The following is a 16,684-nucleotide window of genomic DNA, read 5'->3' on the forward strand; positions in this document are numbered from 1 at the left end:
GTTATATACATGGCATATTTTGTGCTTTTTTATTATCAAGAATAAACCAGAAGGGAACACATCAGAAAATTAAACTTTAAACCAGGATTGTTTTTTTTTCAAGTGGATATACTGAGAGACCAATAAAACAATGAAAAAAGAAGGGTTGTTGGGAGGGGGGACAGAAAACTAAATACATTTGTAGGTAGGTAAATTGATAATAGATAATTCAGAGACACTTGCAGATGGTCCACTGAGGGTAGTGTGAATCTTCAAACTATTATGTGCTTTTACCAACAGTAGCAAAGGCACCTGTGTTTAGATTTATTTGAATAAAAGAAAAAAAAAAAGAAAGAACGCCTCAGTACCTTATATTAGTAGAGTTCATACACATTCAACCAAAATCCATCCACAGTTTCTTCCAAGGGGATTTGTACCTCACAAATATGCTGATTTCCTATTATTTTCACCAACTGCAGATGTTGGGTGCAAGGATAGCCAGCTCGAGGCCATTTACACGGAACCCTGTGATTAGAATAATGTTTTGGGTCTTCTTACTTTACATGTTGGGCTTCAGGGTATTTGGAAGGTTTGGTGTAAGAATACTGGACAGATATCCTGACATTTAAGTATAGGATGGCAAGACAAGAATAAAGAATGAGGCTATAACAAAAAGGATATGGAAACATCAAGATATGGCATTTGGTTAGTGATGGGTATCAGATGAAAGACGAGATAAGAGGGCAAGACAATGCTTAACTGTTGGAAATAGTGAGGGAAGAAAATCAAAGTGAGTTAAGATGTAAATTTACAGTTGGCATTAACAATTTAATAAGCAATTGGAGACACATAAAGAAATATAAAAAATGAGATACCACAAAGAGCAAAAAGACTGTTTGAAACAGAAGAGCAAAAGTTTGGCAGAAAGAGACAAAGGTCTTTCAAAGATATGAAAATTGTAAGTCTTCTCGACAAGAAACTGAAGGAAACTTTTACGACTTTTATGATTTAAAAAGTCTCTTATCTAGACTGAATTAAGTATGTTGTCTGGCTGCCGCCTCTGCCTGATGGGAAAAGTAGACAAATAGCAAGAATTTACTTTAGCAGTCACCTGAACCTTAATTTAACACACGTTTTATATCTCACATTCCTCTTTATTTTCTTTTATTTGATCTGACATCTTAGCAAAGAAAAGCATCATATTCCCTGATCATGATGCTTGAACTTTTTGAAAATTGCAAACAGAGAGTGAGAATGGGGAAAACCCTGTAGCAAGTTAAAAAAAGATTGGCCCAATCCACTTGAAAGAACTGAAGATTACTGTTTTCTGGATATTTTTATTTTCAAACTTCACTGGTGAAAAAAAAAAATGTATAGGAATAGTGACCTTTTCTTTTTAGTCCAGTGCAAATAGACAGAATAGACAGAAGAAAATGACTGGAGTAGAGAGGAAAGATATAAAATACGAAATGATAATTGAGTATAAAACCTCTGAAGAATAAAGAAGTGAAAAATATAAGCAAAAGGTGTGATCTGAAGGAAAGAAATGTAAAAAGAAGAGCTGTGAAAAATCAAAAAACATATGATGGGGAAAAAGCTGGTGAATACAAGGATGAAGCCCGTTTATTTGCATTTTTTATCTTATGAAAGTGGGGTTGAAGGACATTGTAACTATCAGGTGCAGACAAATGCAGAAGGGTTACATAACAGTGTATAGGTTGAAAGACTGAAGGGCAAGAGGGAGAGGAAGGCCTTTCTGGTATAAATTGGTCCGTTAGGTAGCCTTAGCTTCCCACAAGACAAAACAGTTGTCTGATTTACTTATTAGCTACCCATCGGGCTAAGCCAATGTCCTCACCGATGTCTGTTATCCAACTGACAGGTTAACTAGGAGTTAAGTCCATGCTCCTGGTGGACGTTGCAGTCCATGATAATATCTGTTTGTTCGAACAAAATACAAGAGCATGTTTTCCAGTAAAACTCGGTCATACTGTGAACACACAAAGCAACCCCCAAGAGTAATCCTTGTGGTTTTCAGACACCATTGTGACAGCAACTAAAAAGGGGAAAAACAACCAACTAGGGCCTCAGACTTAGACGTCACATTTATGTCTATGAGAGGTCTCGTTATCAACCCGCTTTTTGCATCTTGTCAAGTCATTTATCTTCTACTGGCATTGACCACTGACCAATCCTTATTCATTTGGTTGGTGAGCTGGCAATAGCCTCACAGGCTCCAGTCTATGTTGATTCAGTCCTTCACTTGGCATTAGTTTCATACCAAGCTACTGTCCATGTTAGTTTGGTCTGTTGGCAACTACTAGCTTCCTGCCAAGCTGTTATCCATGTTATTTGATTACTGAATGTACATAGACTTCCTGCCATGCTTCAGTCCATGTTGATTGGGCCTGTTAGGTTGCATCAGCTTTCATCCAAGCCATAATCCATGTTGATTCGGTCCACTGGCTAGCATTAGCTTCAAACTCGATAGTCCATATGTCCTGTGTGTTTGTCTGCCTCCCATCTTCAGCTCCAGAGACAAAAATTACTGGTGGTTTGGCAAGTAGAGCCTTTCTCAGCTGGGGACAGGTAGAGCTTGCCGTTAGCGCAGGCACACAGCTCATACACAGTCTGTTTGGTGTAGGTAGTCCCTGCAGGTGCCCCTTCCAGTGGGTCTACAGCACTACCGAGGGGGATGTTGCCAAGCTTGATAGTGTTGGCATCTAGAAAGATCTGTGAACACAAAATACAGATGATTAAAATAAGTTTAATTCAACATCCATATCATATGGCTATTAATACATAGAAGCTCATGTTACAGCTGTAGGGATTGAGCTCACAGGGATTGTCCATGCGCCTACAATAACGCCCAAATAAATGGCAATGACAAGGGTAAAGCTATGTTTAAAGGAAGTAAAAATGAGAAAAAACTGGTTCTTGATAAAGAGGGAGTATCGAGTAGATTGCTGTGGGGAATGACAGTTTTCTGTGGTGGACTTGGGGTGTCATCAAGAAAGATCTATGGAGTCAGAAAGGGAATTTCTATTTAGAAAGAGTCTGTTTTGATGAAGAGGGGGAGTGGGAGTGAAGGAGGTAGAGGGCAAACTAGGTGAAGAGGAAAAGAGGGGAATCAGTGGGACTAAGGGGAGGATGCAGAGGCAACTAGAAAAGACACAAGAAAAAAGATGCAGCATGGAAAATTACAAAGGCGACAACAACAAATTGTACATATTAATTTAGTTTGTTTTTGTTTTTAGATTAATATATTTATTTTAGAAATACAGTCAAATGGAGGAGATAATTTTACATGTCCACATTAATTCAATTTGTTGATTTGATAACCATTGATAAAACAACAATCAAGTACCATTGATGATACATTTTATAACGACTGAGTTTGAGTTATTAAAGCTGATGTCAAACCTAAAACTTAGAAATGTTGCAGATGATCATATTTACTTTGAGCAAGGCGAGTGAATTTGACAGATCATGCACCCAGACAGCTTTCTAACAAAATGTGAAGTACACAGTAACATCTTAAGAAGGACAATTTAAATATATTTCAGCAGCGATTGTCCACAAAAATAGTGTGTGTGGGATTTAAATTCTTATTAAATCTTAGATTGATGGTAGATGATGAAGTAAACCGGTGACATTACAAAGTAGTTTATTCACATTGATGGATAATCTTTGGCTAAATAAAAAGATCAGTGAGTTCAATAACACGGTGTTGTGGTGGTTAGCACCGTCTCCTCACAACGAGAGGGTTCCAGGTTCAACTCCCAGCTGGGGCCTTTCAGTGTAGACTTTTCATGTTCTCCCAATGTATACATGGGTTCTCTCCGGATTCTCCGGCTTCCTCCCACCTTCCAAAACATGCATGTTAGGTTAAGTGGTGTCTCTAAAATTGTCCTTAGGAGTGAGTGTGAGTGTGACCGTGTATGTGGTTGTTTGTCTCTGTGTGGCCCTGTGATGGACTGGCAACCTGTCCAGGGTGTACCTTGCCTCTCTACCGATGACCACTGGGATATGCTCCAGCCTCCCCGCGACCCGACCGATGGATTAAGTGGGCATAGAAAATGGATGGATGAGTACATCTCATGTCAAGCTACTTGTCAGCAATGTCATCCACTTACTTATGCACTTACATATTTACTCTTTAGTGTTCAATTAAATTCTGCTCATATTTTCTTATATTTCTTTCTATTGCTCTTTTTCTCACCCACCCAAAGGCTTGAAGGAAATCTCACCAGACATCTGCATGCCCATTATTCATGTTATTCAATTTAGAGATGAGGAGAGTGGAAGTGAAAATGTGAGAGGAAAGTAGCTTTGAGAGAAAAAAGGCAGGAAGGAGAGAGGGAGAGGAAGATCAGAAGGAGGAATGAGAGCAGATGATAGAGAGGAACTGTCATATCAAGTGGTTGACAGAAAACGGTCAGCATACAGAGAGGGAGATTAGATGACTTAAGTAAAAAGGAGGGAGAGGAATGAGTGGTTCAGATAATCCAACAGTTAGGAATCAATTAGTGTAGCTAATGATTTTGCATTTACTGACAGGAAAAATCTCCTTCAGTGTAAAGACCACAGACAAACACACCTTTACATTCAAGTTGCCTTCAAAGATTTTAGCTGGACAATAGCAAAAGAGTAATATAGAAGTGAGCAGAGCCTTTAAAGCAGATTGATGTAACCTTAAGGAGGATGGTGACTCCTCCAAAACTACCTCTGCCACTGTTAGAACTGCTGCTACTTTGTGTTTATTTTATATATTAAAGTTAACTCTTGCACTGCTAGTTTTATTACCTATCAATCAAAACATAGGTATCAGACATCTTAGTAAAAAGACTAAGATGTCTTTTGTCAATATGATGCTCTAACTCCTCTCTATGTGGAGTTTGCATGTTCTCTCTGTGCATATGTGGGTTAATTCCAGTAATCCAGTTTATTCCCACAGTCCACAAACATACAATATGACCCTCGGAGAGAATGTGAATTTTTTTGATGGTTTGTCTCTGTGTTGGCCCTGTGATGGACTGGCAATCTGTCTAGGTGTACCCCTCATTTTGCCTAATGGCAGCTGGAATAGTTGGTTTAGAAAATTGATGTATGGAAGGATGAGGCATTTAGACAGCTAATTAACTTGTGGGCCAACCCCTAGTAAAATAAGCTTTAACTGATAATAAAAATCTTAATCTGCCAAATTTTTACGGGAGGGTGGTGGTACTTTGCCATGCATTTTTTGCATATGATTCATATTTTATCTTATTGTTATGGTATTAGAAGGATTTAATGCCTTCATTTCCCTCTACCCTCACACATTCCATCATTCATTAATTTGTTTAAAATAAAATAAAAAATTCTAAGTCAGTAAATCTAGCTGACAGTGACAGTGTGATCCAATGAGCATTCCTCCATGAATGGTCGCATATTAATCCAATGTGTGCGTGTGTGAGAGAGAAGGGTGAAGGATGAATGTGTGGTGAATATCTGTTGTGAGATTTTTTACTTATTTGATGTGACTCCACTCAAGCATCTGAGTTTCCTTGTTTTCTGACTCTTCAAGTTACACGAAAAAAGAAAAAAAACATTCTGTAAGAAGCAGCTTCCAAAGTATAATTTCCAGAAAAGTTCTTGCTTATTTCTTGTGTATATTTCTGCAGCAACTGTGAACAAAGCAGCTATGAGAACAGGATCAAACCAACTTCTGTACTCCACCTCAAAACCCATGTTTGAAAGGTTGTGACTCTAATCAGACACAAAGCCTTAGATCATTAACTTTTAGTCTTAAATTCCCCATGTTACAAAATCTGTATTGGTCCTTTTATCTTAAAAGCCATATCACCAAATTACTGTCCATTCCAGGTCTAGCGGGAACTTTGTTTCATGAGTAAATGACAAATGGAAGCAAATTAGTCTCTTCTAATACTGCAAAGTCACAAGAACACTTAGTATGTGAAAAATAAAGCAATGATATTTTCATTAACTTTACAGATGAGACAGGCAACTGTAATCGTGGTAACTGTATTTCAAACTGTCATTAAACCAACATTGAAAATACATGAAATCAACACTGGGAAACAGAAATACTGGAATAATTTTGGAACTTTCTTGATACATGTGTACAGTGTTTGTATTCAACTGAATGAACTCTTTATTTCACTGCCAACATCTCTTCAAGAAAATCTTTAACAGATGATGTAATTGAAAGGTATCAATATAACAGTCCTGTTTCAACACAAGATTCAGAAAAAAAGTACAGAAAAATGGGCAAAGCAGTTTCTTTGTGTACATTGGTGTCACAAGGCTGCCATGTCACAGATTTTAACGACATGTCATGACAGCAACAAAAAGGCACTTTAAGAGCTAGGGGAAAACGCAGGTTTGTACATTTCCCTAAGTACAGAGCACAGAAAAATACCACAGTACATCTCAAAATGTGAGGGTATGTCTTTAACAGGTCCCTGGTGATCACCTGTCATCTTCCCTTTTGCTTTCCTAAAAGCTGCAGATCTCCATTATTCTTACAAGAGAAAAACTCAGTCATAGTTGGCGACATAACCCAAATCTGATTTGAAGAATCTGCTACAATAGTAACAGATACCTGAAATTAACTTGATAAAATGGCAAGATGAATTTTGGTTTTTCCCTTTTTTTGGAGAAAAACAAAAAGGCAGGATGAGGGCACTGATTATGAGACTGCAAAGAAGAGAGGGTGATACTGATAACAGTTCAGAATCAGGATATAGCAATCAATGTAAAGGAGATAAGAGGAGGGTGGATGGAAGTGGAAATAGGAATGTATGGTTTTATAACAATAATGACAATACTGGTTGGAGGCGGTCGGACAGACAGATGAGTGGATGGAAAGAGGGAGGAAGAGAGGTGAAAGTAATTTCTTGAAGCTTAAGTTCGGATTAGCAATGACATTCATCTCATATGAAACTGTCTGTAAGCATTAGGTTGGCTTGTTGTTTGCTGTGTACATTGGATTCTGAGCTTGTGACTGTGTTTTTGAAATCAAGGGTCTGTTCTGAAAGATGTCATTTTTTATTTATTGATTTATTTATTTTTAATATAATCAAAAGGTCTGCACTGTAACTGCATGGATGAGTGTTGTTTATATTTGAGGCATATTTTATCATTATACAGTTTATTGTGTTTTTCTACAACTTTCATCTCTACTTTATGAGCCAAGGAAAAAGAAGAAAAGTTGTTTTGGTTTTTGCTAAGATGATAGACCTGGCATGTTCTCTTTATGAAACTGGACTATGTAAGCTTTCATGTCTTGTCCGAAGATTTTAAACTAATGCAGAAGTGGAATCATTTTACTTGGAAACACTGCTGTGTCCCATCAAAAAAAAAAAAGCGTGGACAAAGGCCTGGAGTGCTCATTTCTCAGAAAAGCTGCTTCATAAATTTGACCCATAAATGTATGAAAAGTGCTTTATAAAAAAAATCTGATTGATTGATTGATAAACAGCATGGCTTTGCCACTACAATATATATACAATGCTGTTCTAACCAGTTATCTGAGAGACCCTACAAGAATGAGCAAGCATTTCCCATAAATGCATTTCTTCTGATGTGTTTTAATTTAAGACCCTGGCACAGAGAGCTGTCCACCAAGAAGAACTGCTACACTCATAATGTACTAACCAATAAAATAATGAACATGGCTGCTAACTCTCACTCACTGAGTGCAAAAATCATAGTTTTTTTACATAAGAGGCAGGAACCACTTGTTCAATTTCTGCAACATGTTATTGTACAGTAGTATATTCTTGGGGGGAAGACAGCTCTCCAGCAGAGCAGCTACCCGTCTCTACATGGTTCCAAATTTGACCCACAAAAACAGCTGTATTTTCCACGAAAGTTATTATGAAAATTGAGACACCACAAGCTTGAGAGGGGATCTCTACACCATGTTCTTGTTTATCATTTCTTTCGTTGCTGGAAAATCCATTAACGGCACTGCCAGTAGCCTGGCTGCAGTTTCCTAGCAGTGTCCACCATGTCACCGATTAAGCGCACATTGTGTTCATCACACACAACTAAAAAAACCTGCTGCAGAAGCAGCAGCTGGCTGCGCCCACAACTTCCATGGTATGCCTCTCAAGCCCTGAGTTCTGAACAGATACTGTCTCTTTCATTGGTAGACTGTTGACCCTTGTAGCCCTGCAGTGTATCACTGAAAATTGTCAGATCAGACTTTAGCCTCTTGAACATATTGGTTGTGTGTTACAAGCAAAACAAAAGACGTCCTTGTTAACCCACTGCTTTTCCACATCGTAATTCACACATGTGAAACAGAGGGGTCTCAGCCTCGCATCATTGTGTCCTTACACACATCAAGCCTTGTTTCTAAATCAACTGAGTGGCGACATCATTGTCTTTAGTGTGAAGAGTTCTGCAATGTCAGCTTGATTTGTGTAAGCACACACGTGGCAGGCTTTTTGCCTCTGTTTCTTTCTCTTTTGCTACCTCCGAGGCGATCAACTTTGACCCCTTGTTCTGCAACTGGACTTTCACACCTGACATGATGCTTCATAAAGGTGCATCCATCCCAGCTTAAAAGACATATGTGAAAGAGACTTTTGAGGAAGTATTTAGCGGTTAGGATATGAGTGGCCCCACATTAGTATATTCATACATCCCCATTCACTGAAAAAGGAAGAAGTTAAAGTGTTACATTCAGATCATGAGCATTGCATTTTTTTCATTGCAAAAACTTTAAAGTAAAGAGTTTCTAGAGCATGATTTAATTTTTTTGCACTAAAGTGCTCCTGACTTTGGCTCTCAGCTTTGTGCTGCCTATTGCTTCACAGTCAAATGAAAGAAATTCCTGTCTTGAACACAAGTGCATAGATGCATAGAGAGACTAAGAAACCACACCAGAGAAATGAAAGTCATCTTACTGGCATCAAATCTTCACAGAAAAAATACAGACTTGTCTCAAGTCCAGTCAATCTAATGTATGATAATGTTATCTTCTGATCCATAACCTTGCATTACACATTAAATACCACACTGCTCCCTGTGTACACTCCAGATGAACAGGGCACAATGCATTTGACTGAAATCTCTGTAGCGACTCTGGGTTCAATGAAAAAAAAAACATAACATGTTTTAGTATAACATGTCATAGGTTTTAAACATGTGTTTAAAACCTATATTCCTCCATGAATAAGGCACAATAGACTAGCACAATAATAAAATGGTATAAAATTACTGTATTCTTTGGATCATAAGGCGCACTTAAAATCGCACAAAAATCAACAATGCGCCTTAAAATGCGGTGCGCCTAATGTATGAATTAATTCTGGTTGTACTTTCTGACCTAGAACCGATTTTATGTGGTACACGGTGCTCAAAAATCTGTCAAAATGTTTTAGCACGGCCTTGGTAAGCTACCAACCTGCACTGCTTGATGGTTTGAGCATTACGGCCACCGTAGTCAGGAGCCTCGTGGAGTAATATGATCTGTGCTTCAACATTAAGGTGTGTGCATTCATTCATTCATTTTCTGTACCTGCTGCCCTAAAAATGGCTCCTGTTAAGAGACATGCTGACAAAGCGGATTTCAAACTCAACGCTATCAGTCACACAGTGCAACAAGTGAGTTGAATAAAGTTTGACTTATCTGTTTCATTTAATGCGCCTTATAACCCGGTGCGCTTAATGTATGAAAATAAACCTGTTAGCTGTCAATCGTTGATATTGCGGCTTATAACCCGGTGCGCTTTATAGCCCGAAAAATACGGTATTAGAGGTTATTTTCTAAAACATCAATCAAAACTGTAACAACATAGAATAAATTTGACTGAATAAAATTTAAGTAATCAATTAAATTAATTTCAGTTTTATTTATATAGTGCGAAATCATAACAAATGCCATCTCAAGGCACTACAAAGACACCGCCCAATTCAAGCCAATAACAATCCAGTTCATCGTAATACCGTCATAATTCAATTCTTTCAAATTCATCAAATTCCAAATTAGTCAAATTCATACAAAGCCAATTCAATGTTGCCTAGCTAAGGAAACCAACAAATTCCACCGAAACATAACTCCCGTCCCAAAAATGTGCGAGGTGATGGTGGACAGAGAAAACTCCCCTTTAACAGGAAGAAACCTCTAGCAGAACGAGAATCAGGAAAAGCAGACATCTGCCTTGACTGGCTAAGAGGACAGGAAAGAGGGGACAAGAAGTACCATAACATCAAGTCAGCGATACGTGCTGATAAAAAGAAATACAAGTTAATTGAAAGTAAAAGAGCAGAATGAGAAAAGGTGCGTCATGTGAGATAATAGCCCAAGCCTATAGCAGCATAACTATGGGATGTTTCAGGGTCACCTGAGCCAACTTTCTATTTTTAGATTATCAATCAGATTTTGGAAGACTTTATGAAGCCATAGGGTTATTATTAAAAATTGATGTATCAAAGAAATTACAGATTCTATTAAAAATCCAGAAAGTAAACTTTTTTTTTTAATGCATGTGAACCTTCAGTTTACAGCAATAATCAAATTGAGTTTTCCTGCTTTTAAAAAGGGCATTTACAAATATATGCTGTAGGCAGTGTTCATGTTTTTAAGAAATTATAGAGACAAGTTGATTTATTATAATTGGATCAACCATCACCGTTTTGTGAGGGTCCAGACGAACAGTGAATATACATACATATAAAATTGAAAAGTAAAACAAAAATCAACAAATTAATTTTGTTTCCTGATAATGATCAGTTAGTTTAATTTTGCGATTCATTCCTAAACAGTTAATTGGAGGAAAACTACAATGGATAGTTCATGTTATTTTGTGTGCTCTCTGCAATTATATAGTCAAATAGGAAATTATTTCGCCTTTGTTTGTCTTATAAGAATGTGTCCCGTTGTCATTTGCATAAATGCACAATCCTGTGTGTTTGTGCCTGAAAGTATGCATAAAGCACAGGTTTTTATGTCTGAACCAATCTCTCTCCAACAGCAGTTTGGCAACCACATGCCTCTGGCACCAAGGAGAGGGGAAACATGTGGGGAGTGGCAATTATGGAGGGTCAAAACATTTTTCATGGATGATTTCCTTTGGCACGGTCAAGAAACGCAAAAGAGGGAAATGGGTGAATAGTGAGAAAGGATGTGAGGACAGTGGTGAAAGGCTAACATTTCCTTCGATTGAAAGGTGGAATGAGGTGGAAGGAGGAAGACCAAAACAAACAACAAATGAAGAATGTTTAAAGTGCGTGGTAGGTGAGGAGAAAAAACAACAATGAGTTTGCAGAAGACTTGTTTCAAAGGAAAAAGGAAAGTATGAAAGTGTCCTAGAGAACAGCAGGAAGAGAAAAAAAAGAAAGTGTAGTTTTTCAAAAACACTTTTTCAAATAATTTTAGTCATGTCTCATTGACTAAATTTAACCTTAAGCACTTTTTACAAATAGTAAATGCCAGAGGCGTGAACTTAAATAACATATCACGGTCTCAAGTCAGACTTCAGTCACAACGTTGATGACTTCAGTCTTCAAAAAATTAAACAAGACTCAACTTGTACTTTAAGATTTGGACTGACTTGTTACTTCACTTGGACTTGAGTTTCATAACTGAAAGATATTTGATACCCTTTGCCAGAGGACCTGAACCACCAGGCCGAGGATAAAAATAAATCAATCAGTTAAATATCTTGAATAACAGCCAATAGCAACAGACAATAATTCTGACACTAAATGTTGTCTATCAGTGTAGCTGTACTGGGCTAATTAGAAGCCACCTAGCTTCACCGTCCACAAAATATTACTTCCAAACAGCAGATGACCAAGGGAGTACAAATGAATGAAGGGGGGCTTGGGTGCAGAGATCCTGAGTCTGCAGTGGGGCAAGCAGGCAGGTAGGTATGGTTAGCAGATAGCTGTGGTGTCAACAAGGAATGCTGAGACGAAGTCTTGGAAGCCAGAGCAAGTAAAACAACAGGGAGGACAGCACAATATGAAGTGAGACAATCTGGCGAAGACTGGTTACTCCTGCAGGCTTTTAAGAAGAAGCTTTGATGAGGACAGACGAGGAACAGGTGAGAGAGCAGGAGCTAATCAGATTCTGACCCAAACTTCCTGGAACACGCTCAACCCTACCTAAGGCTCAGGAACCAAAACAAACAACACAGCAAAGCATGATCGTGACAGGTACTACATGGATACTGAAGGGCAGACAGCCTGCGATGTGTTTTTTAACTTGAAAAACAAAAAACTAGGTCGTTTTTAGAAACTCTAACAACAACATATTCAAACAGATAAAAACTGCACTGGTGAACAGGGCCTAATAAACTTTCTCATTTACTGGCTGTCATCCTCTCATCCTGCACCACCTGCAGCACATGTTTCCAGTGAGTCTACATTTCTTGCCTTGTGTTCCTAGTTTATCACTGTAGGATAATGTAGAAGAAATACTTAAGATTGCACCAATACAGCACGTAAAGAAATGCTAAAAGTAAAATTATCTTTGTGAAAAATATCTGAAGTTCCACAGTGAAATATAAGTCTCTTAAAAAAAAATCTCAGGTGAGTTTGTTAGATGTTTGTAAGTTGACAGATGTGAGAGTGTTTCTGATCTCCACAGCTACCACTCCCCAGAGAAAGCGAACAAGCATATTTCCCAATGTCAAAATCTACCAACTCTCTTTGAGATGAGAGCCAGGAACTGAAAAAGACTAGGAAGTGTCAAGTCTTTAAGTGAGAGGTTGGAGGAGTTGAGGAATGAAGGGAGAGACGTATGATGGAGGTTGAAAGGACAGTAAGAGTATTTCAGGGCACACAAGCACATGGTATTTTGTCCACACAAATACACACAGTTCAACTTTTTTGCCTATCTAGCCTTAGCTAACCTTGTCTCCCATTCTTCGTTTCTTGTCCTCTCTCACTGCCCCCGTACTCACACATGGAACACACACGTACACACTTCAGCAACACGAAAAGGTGGGTGGCTGCGAAGCTATCTGAGTGTATTACACACATCATTAGGTTTGTTGAATGGACAGACAATGGAATGGCAGCCGGCAATGGACTAAATGACAGAGGCTGAGGAGAGACTGAGAATGTAACAACCGGCGTGTAGTGTACACATACAGTGTGGACACATGTGGGCACGGACAAACACATTCATAAAAACATGCAGGAAGGCTAGAAAGGAGATTAACAGTCATACAAATACAATAGAACAATAATTGGGGGGAGGGGGGTGGGTTCAGAGTCTAGCACCAAAAAAAAACCAAAAAAAAAACCAACCAGATCAACTATTATGGTGTTAATGCCATGTTTAGGTAAGGACAAAAAGTCAAAGAAGCAGTGGATGAATGTGAGCTCTGTGTTTCTCTCATTTACCTGCTGTTTATGTTTTAAATCAGCCGTTGCATCTGTTGCAAAATATGCCTTATTGAGTGACATTCACAATCACAGTTTGCAGTGGAATTTTTAAAGTGTTTGCATCTATTTTGATTAACATTAAAGATAACTGACAAATATACCCAAAAGTATAAATCCCATTTATGCTGTCCTTAATAAATACTGGTTGGCATTTGGAATAACTTGTTGGTGCTGCAAGGAGTTTACACAAACACTAATGGTTATTCAAAACAACATTACAAAATGATTCCAGTTCTACTATACTTTCATTTGCTGGGGCAAAAAATACAAACTCTCCCTGCTATGTTGTCCTCTACACAAAAAGAAATGAGAGGGAGGGTCAAACATATATTGGGAAAGACATTTAAAATGATGTAACATGTGACTATGTCATGGCTCCGAGGCGCTGGAACAGCAAACCAGTTATTAGGCAGAAACGGCATAGAACTGGCTGTGGCACCGGCCCTGAACCAGCACAGGAACCGCTTTGGTCAAAAAGGGGTAATAGAAAGTGACAGTGCTGTGACAGAATAACAAAGATAAGAGAAAATCTATAAATCTCCCACACATCTGGAGTCTGATGCAGAACTATATCACAAACACATACATCTAGCACTAATGCCTCAGGGAATGTGAAGTATAGGATAATACCTTTTCTGACATAAATCACAGCTTTTGGAAAGTATCCACATCTCCAAGCTATTGGAGAGCATTTGCTAATCTGTTATCTCTTGTTTATGAACACATGCATCGAGATAAAGTCTGAAAAGGTGGAGCTGGATGATGAAAAAAAAGTTTTGGAGATAAACAAAACGGCTCTGGAGACTGAGAGAGAAGGGCGGCTGCTGATGTGTGCTCTGAGTTAACACTATGGAAGTGTGTGTGTGTATGTGTGTTCGTGCACGTGTGAGTGTGTGTGTGCATCTTTGAATAAACATATTAGTGCTTTGTGTGTCTGTGTTTTTAGATAGTTAAGCTTGGTTTGTGTGCAAGTTAGTACATGCGTCTGGAGGCATATGGTGCTTGGAGAGTTGAGTCTGTACTCGTGGATACACTGTGTGTGTGGGTGATTTTGATTACTTACATTTTGCAGGGAGTTCTTAATACTATATGTGAATTTAGATATTAGCATCAGCAAGTAGGACAGGGAGTTACCCCCTGCCAGTTTTCTAATTTACTTACCATTTTGCCTTACCCACAGGTAAAACAGCAAGCAGTGAGGAAAAAACAAAACAGTCCCAGTATACCAGCCTATAACACCTCCAGGCTATGAAGTCTTAATAAACCCTAGCATTGTGTCAACAAACAACAAAAGTCCATTGTAACCTAACTTTGTGAAAAAGTATGTACTTACCCTGATTTCTCTTCAATGAAGTCAGTTGCATTGTGAGGTAAGCACGTATTAGATTATTTTAAAAAGTGCCATAGCTTCAAAGGGGATATTCAGGCCTTTGGTGTGTTCTTTCTAAGTATGGGAAGCATTTAAGTTGGCAGTAACACCTTGTCAAACACTAAGGGTGAAAAAACTGGGTAAACAATATGTATATATGTGTATCTATATAAAAAATATTTCTATATATATTTGTTCTGAATCTCAGCTGTGGTCTTTCCGTGTGGAATTTACATGTTCTCATGCTAGGTTAACTGGCAATTCTAAATTGACGCTAGTAGTGAGTGTGCATGGTTATTTCTCTCATTTGTCTCTGTGTGAGCCCTGTGATGGACTGGTGCTCTGCCTCAGCGCGATGGCAGCTGGCATAGGCTCCAGCCCCCCCCTTGGCCCTGAAGTGGATTGGGTGGATGGAATTTTCTAAGTAAGTTATTGATTTACTTGCTGCTGTTTATTTAGAAAAAAGAGGCTGACTTCAGTCTGACAGAAACATCTTAGAACATCTGTAATATACTGTCATTAGACTCACTGGTAAGGCATTTTGCAAATACAGTAGGGTACAGTACAGAAGTGCAGGCTTTTTTTTTTTGTATGACCTCAGTTGAGGTTCTAAACAAGCAAGGCTGATAATATCTGGTGATGTAGACTACTGATTGGTCAGAGAAAATCCCCTGTGGGCATACACAAAAATAACTGTTACACTGGGTTGCTGTGTTGCTGCTTCTTCAGACTTTCTGCGATAACAAACAAATGATCCCACCTACATCAAGTTGATACTGTCTGTGGATATATTATCTAATTGTTTTGGCTATTATGCATGAATTCAACTACAAAACGGTGGCAAAGGAGTGGCAAGAGGTTTTGATAAGTGGTGTGGGAGGGCCTCAAGTGATCACGTCAAAAAGAATAAAAACCACTATAGGTGAACAGTTTCAACAAAAGAGCTGTACCAACCTCCTTAATGACCATAAGAGCAAACAGAAATACATTACAACTACTGGCTCTGCACAACTCTGCAAGTCATTTATGAGCACATTTTTCTAAGATGACTCAAAGCTGCAGCTGCAGCCTAAGCACACTCATGAACATGTAATTATCAAAAACATTAGAGCCACACTAAAGGTCCAAATGTGTGAGACATTTTATGTTGCCTGAGATAGAAAAGTAAAAAACGCTGGGTCAGATGGGGTTCAAATCCTAGTCTGTTGCACGACAGTCTTCAGTGTTGTAACCACAAGTGTTTCTGTGAATGTTTAAAGTGGAACAGATGAATTATAAAAAAGTTTCATGCAAAATGTAGACATATTTGTAATGATTGTAAAGGCTTGAAAATAATGTACATAATGTAATGTACATTTACAATCTTCAGGATCAATAGTCTCCTTGCCTTGATCTGTCTATGAATCTGCCCTCTTTCTCTTTCCCATTTTGATTTCTTCCTTTTGTTTTATTCTTCTCTTCTTCTCTTTATTTTCATTTTGATTTAAACGGTTAGCCAGTAAAACAACTCTGACACAGAACTGTTAATGCTTGAGGAGATCTGATTAACCATTCATGATATATTGTATTGACTACTGTTTGTTGACTACTATACATGTTTCAGCTTGAGGAAGGCATTTTTTTTTCAGAGATAACTTTTAGATATCAGCGGTGAGTCGGCCACATGTACTCCCCCGATGAATGGACACACAAATCAGTGAGTGATGTTCATATATTTCTGGAAAACTGCAGGTAACTCGAGTGGATAAGATGAGGCAAGATGAATGGTTAGACTTATTAGAAATGTAAATATGAACCAGATTAATACATAGATGGTAACATAATAAAGGTACTCATGAGACTCTTGTTTCCTTCTCCTTGTGTCCTACCGTCTCCCAGCAGGGATGAAGGTCGGATCTACAAAGAACAACACCTATTCAATCGCTT

At 38.4% G+C, this 16,684-nt stretch overlaps 1 protein-coding gene across 1 annotated transcript in view; it reads right to left on the reverse strand.

The window, feature by feature from the left end:
- Positions 1-16,684, reverse strand: part of LOC140305622 (zeta-sarcoglycan) — a 305,078-nt gene continuing 288,394 nt past the window's right edge. The window contains exon 8 of the mRNA XM_072384569.1: positions 1-2,712. Coding sequence (XP_072240670.1) covers positions 2,506-2,712 — 207 coding nt within the window. The 3' untranslated portion in view covers positions 1-2,505. The remainder of the gene's footprint in view (positions 2,713-16,684) is intronic.

The sequence above is a fragment of the Leuresthes tenuis genome, unplaced genomic scaffold, assembly GCF_036924035.1.
Source record: "Leuresthes tenuis unplaced genomic scaffold, fLeuTen1.0.hap1 SCAF_4, whole genome shotgun sequence".
Lineage (NCBI taxonomy): Eukaryota > Metazoa > Chordata > Actinopteri > Atheriniformes > Atherinopsidae > Leuresthes > Leuresthes tenuis.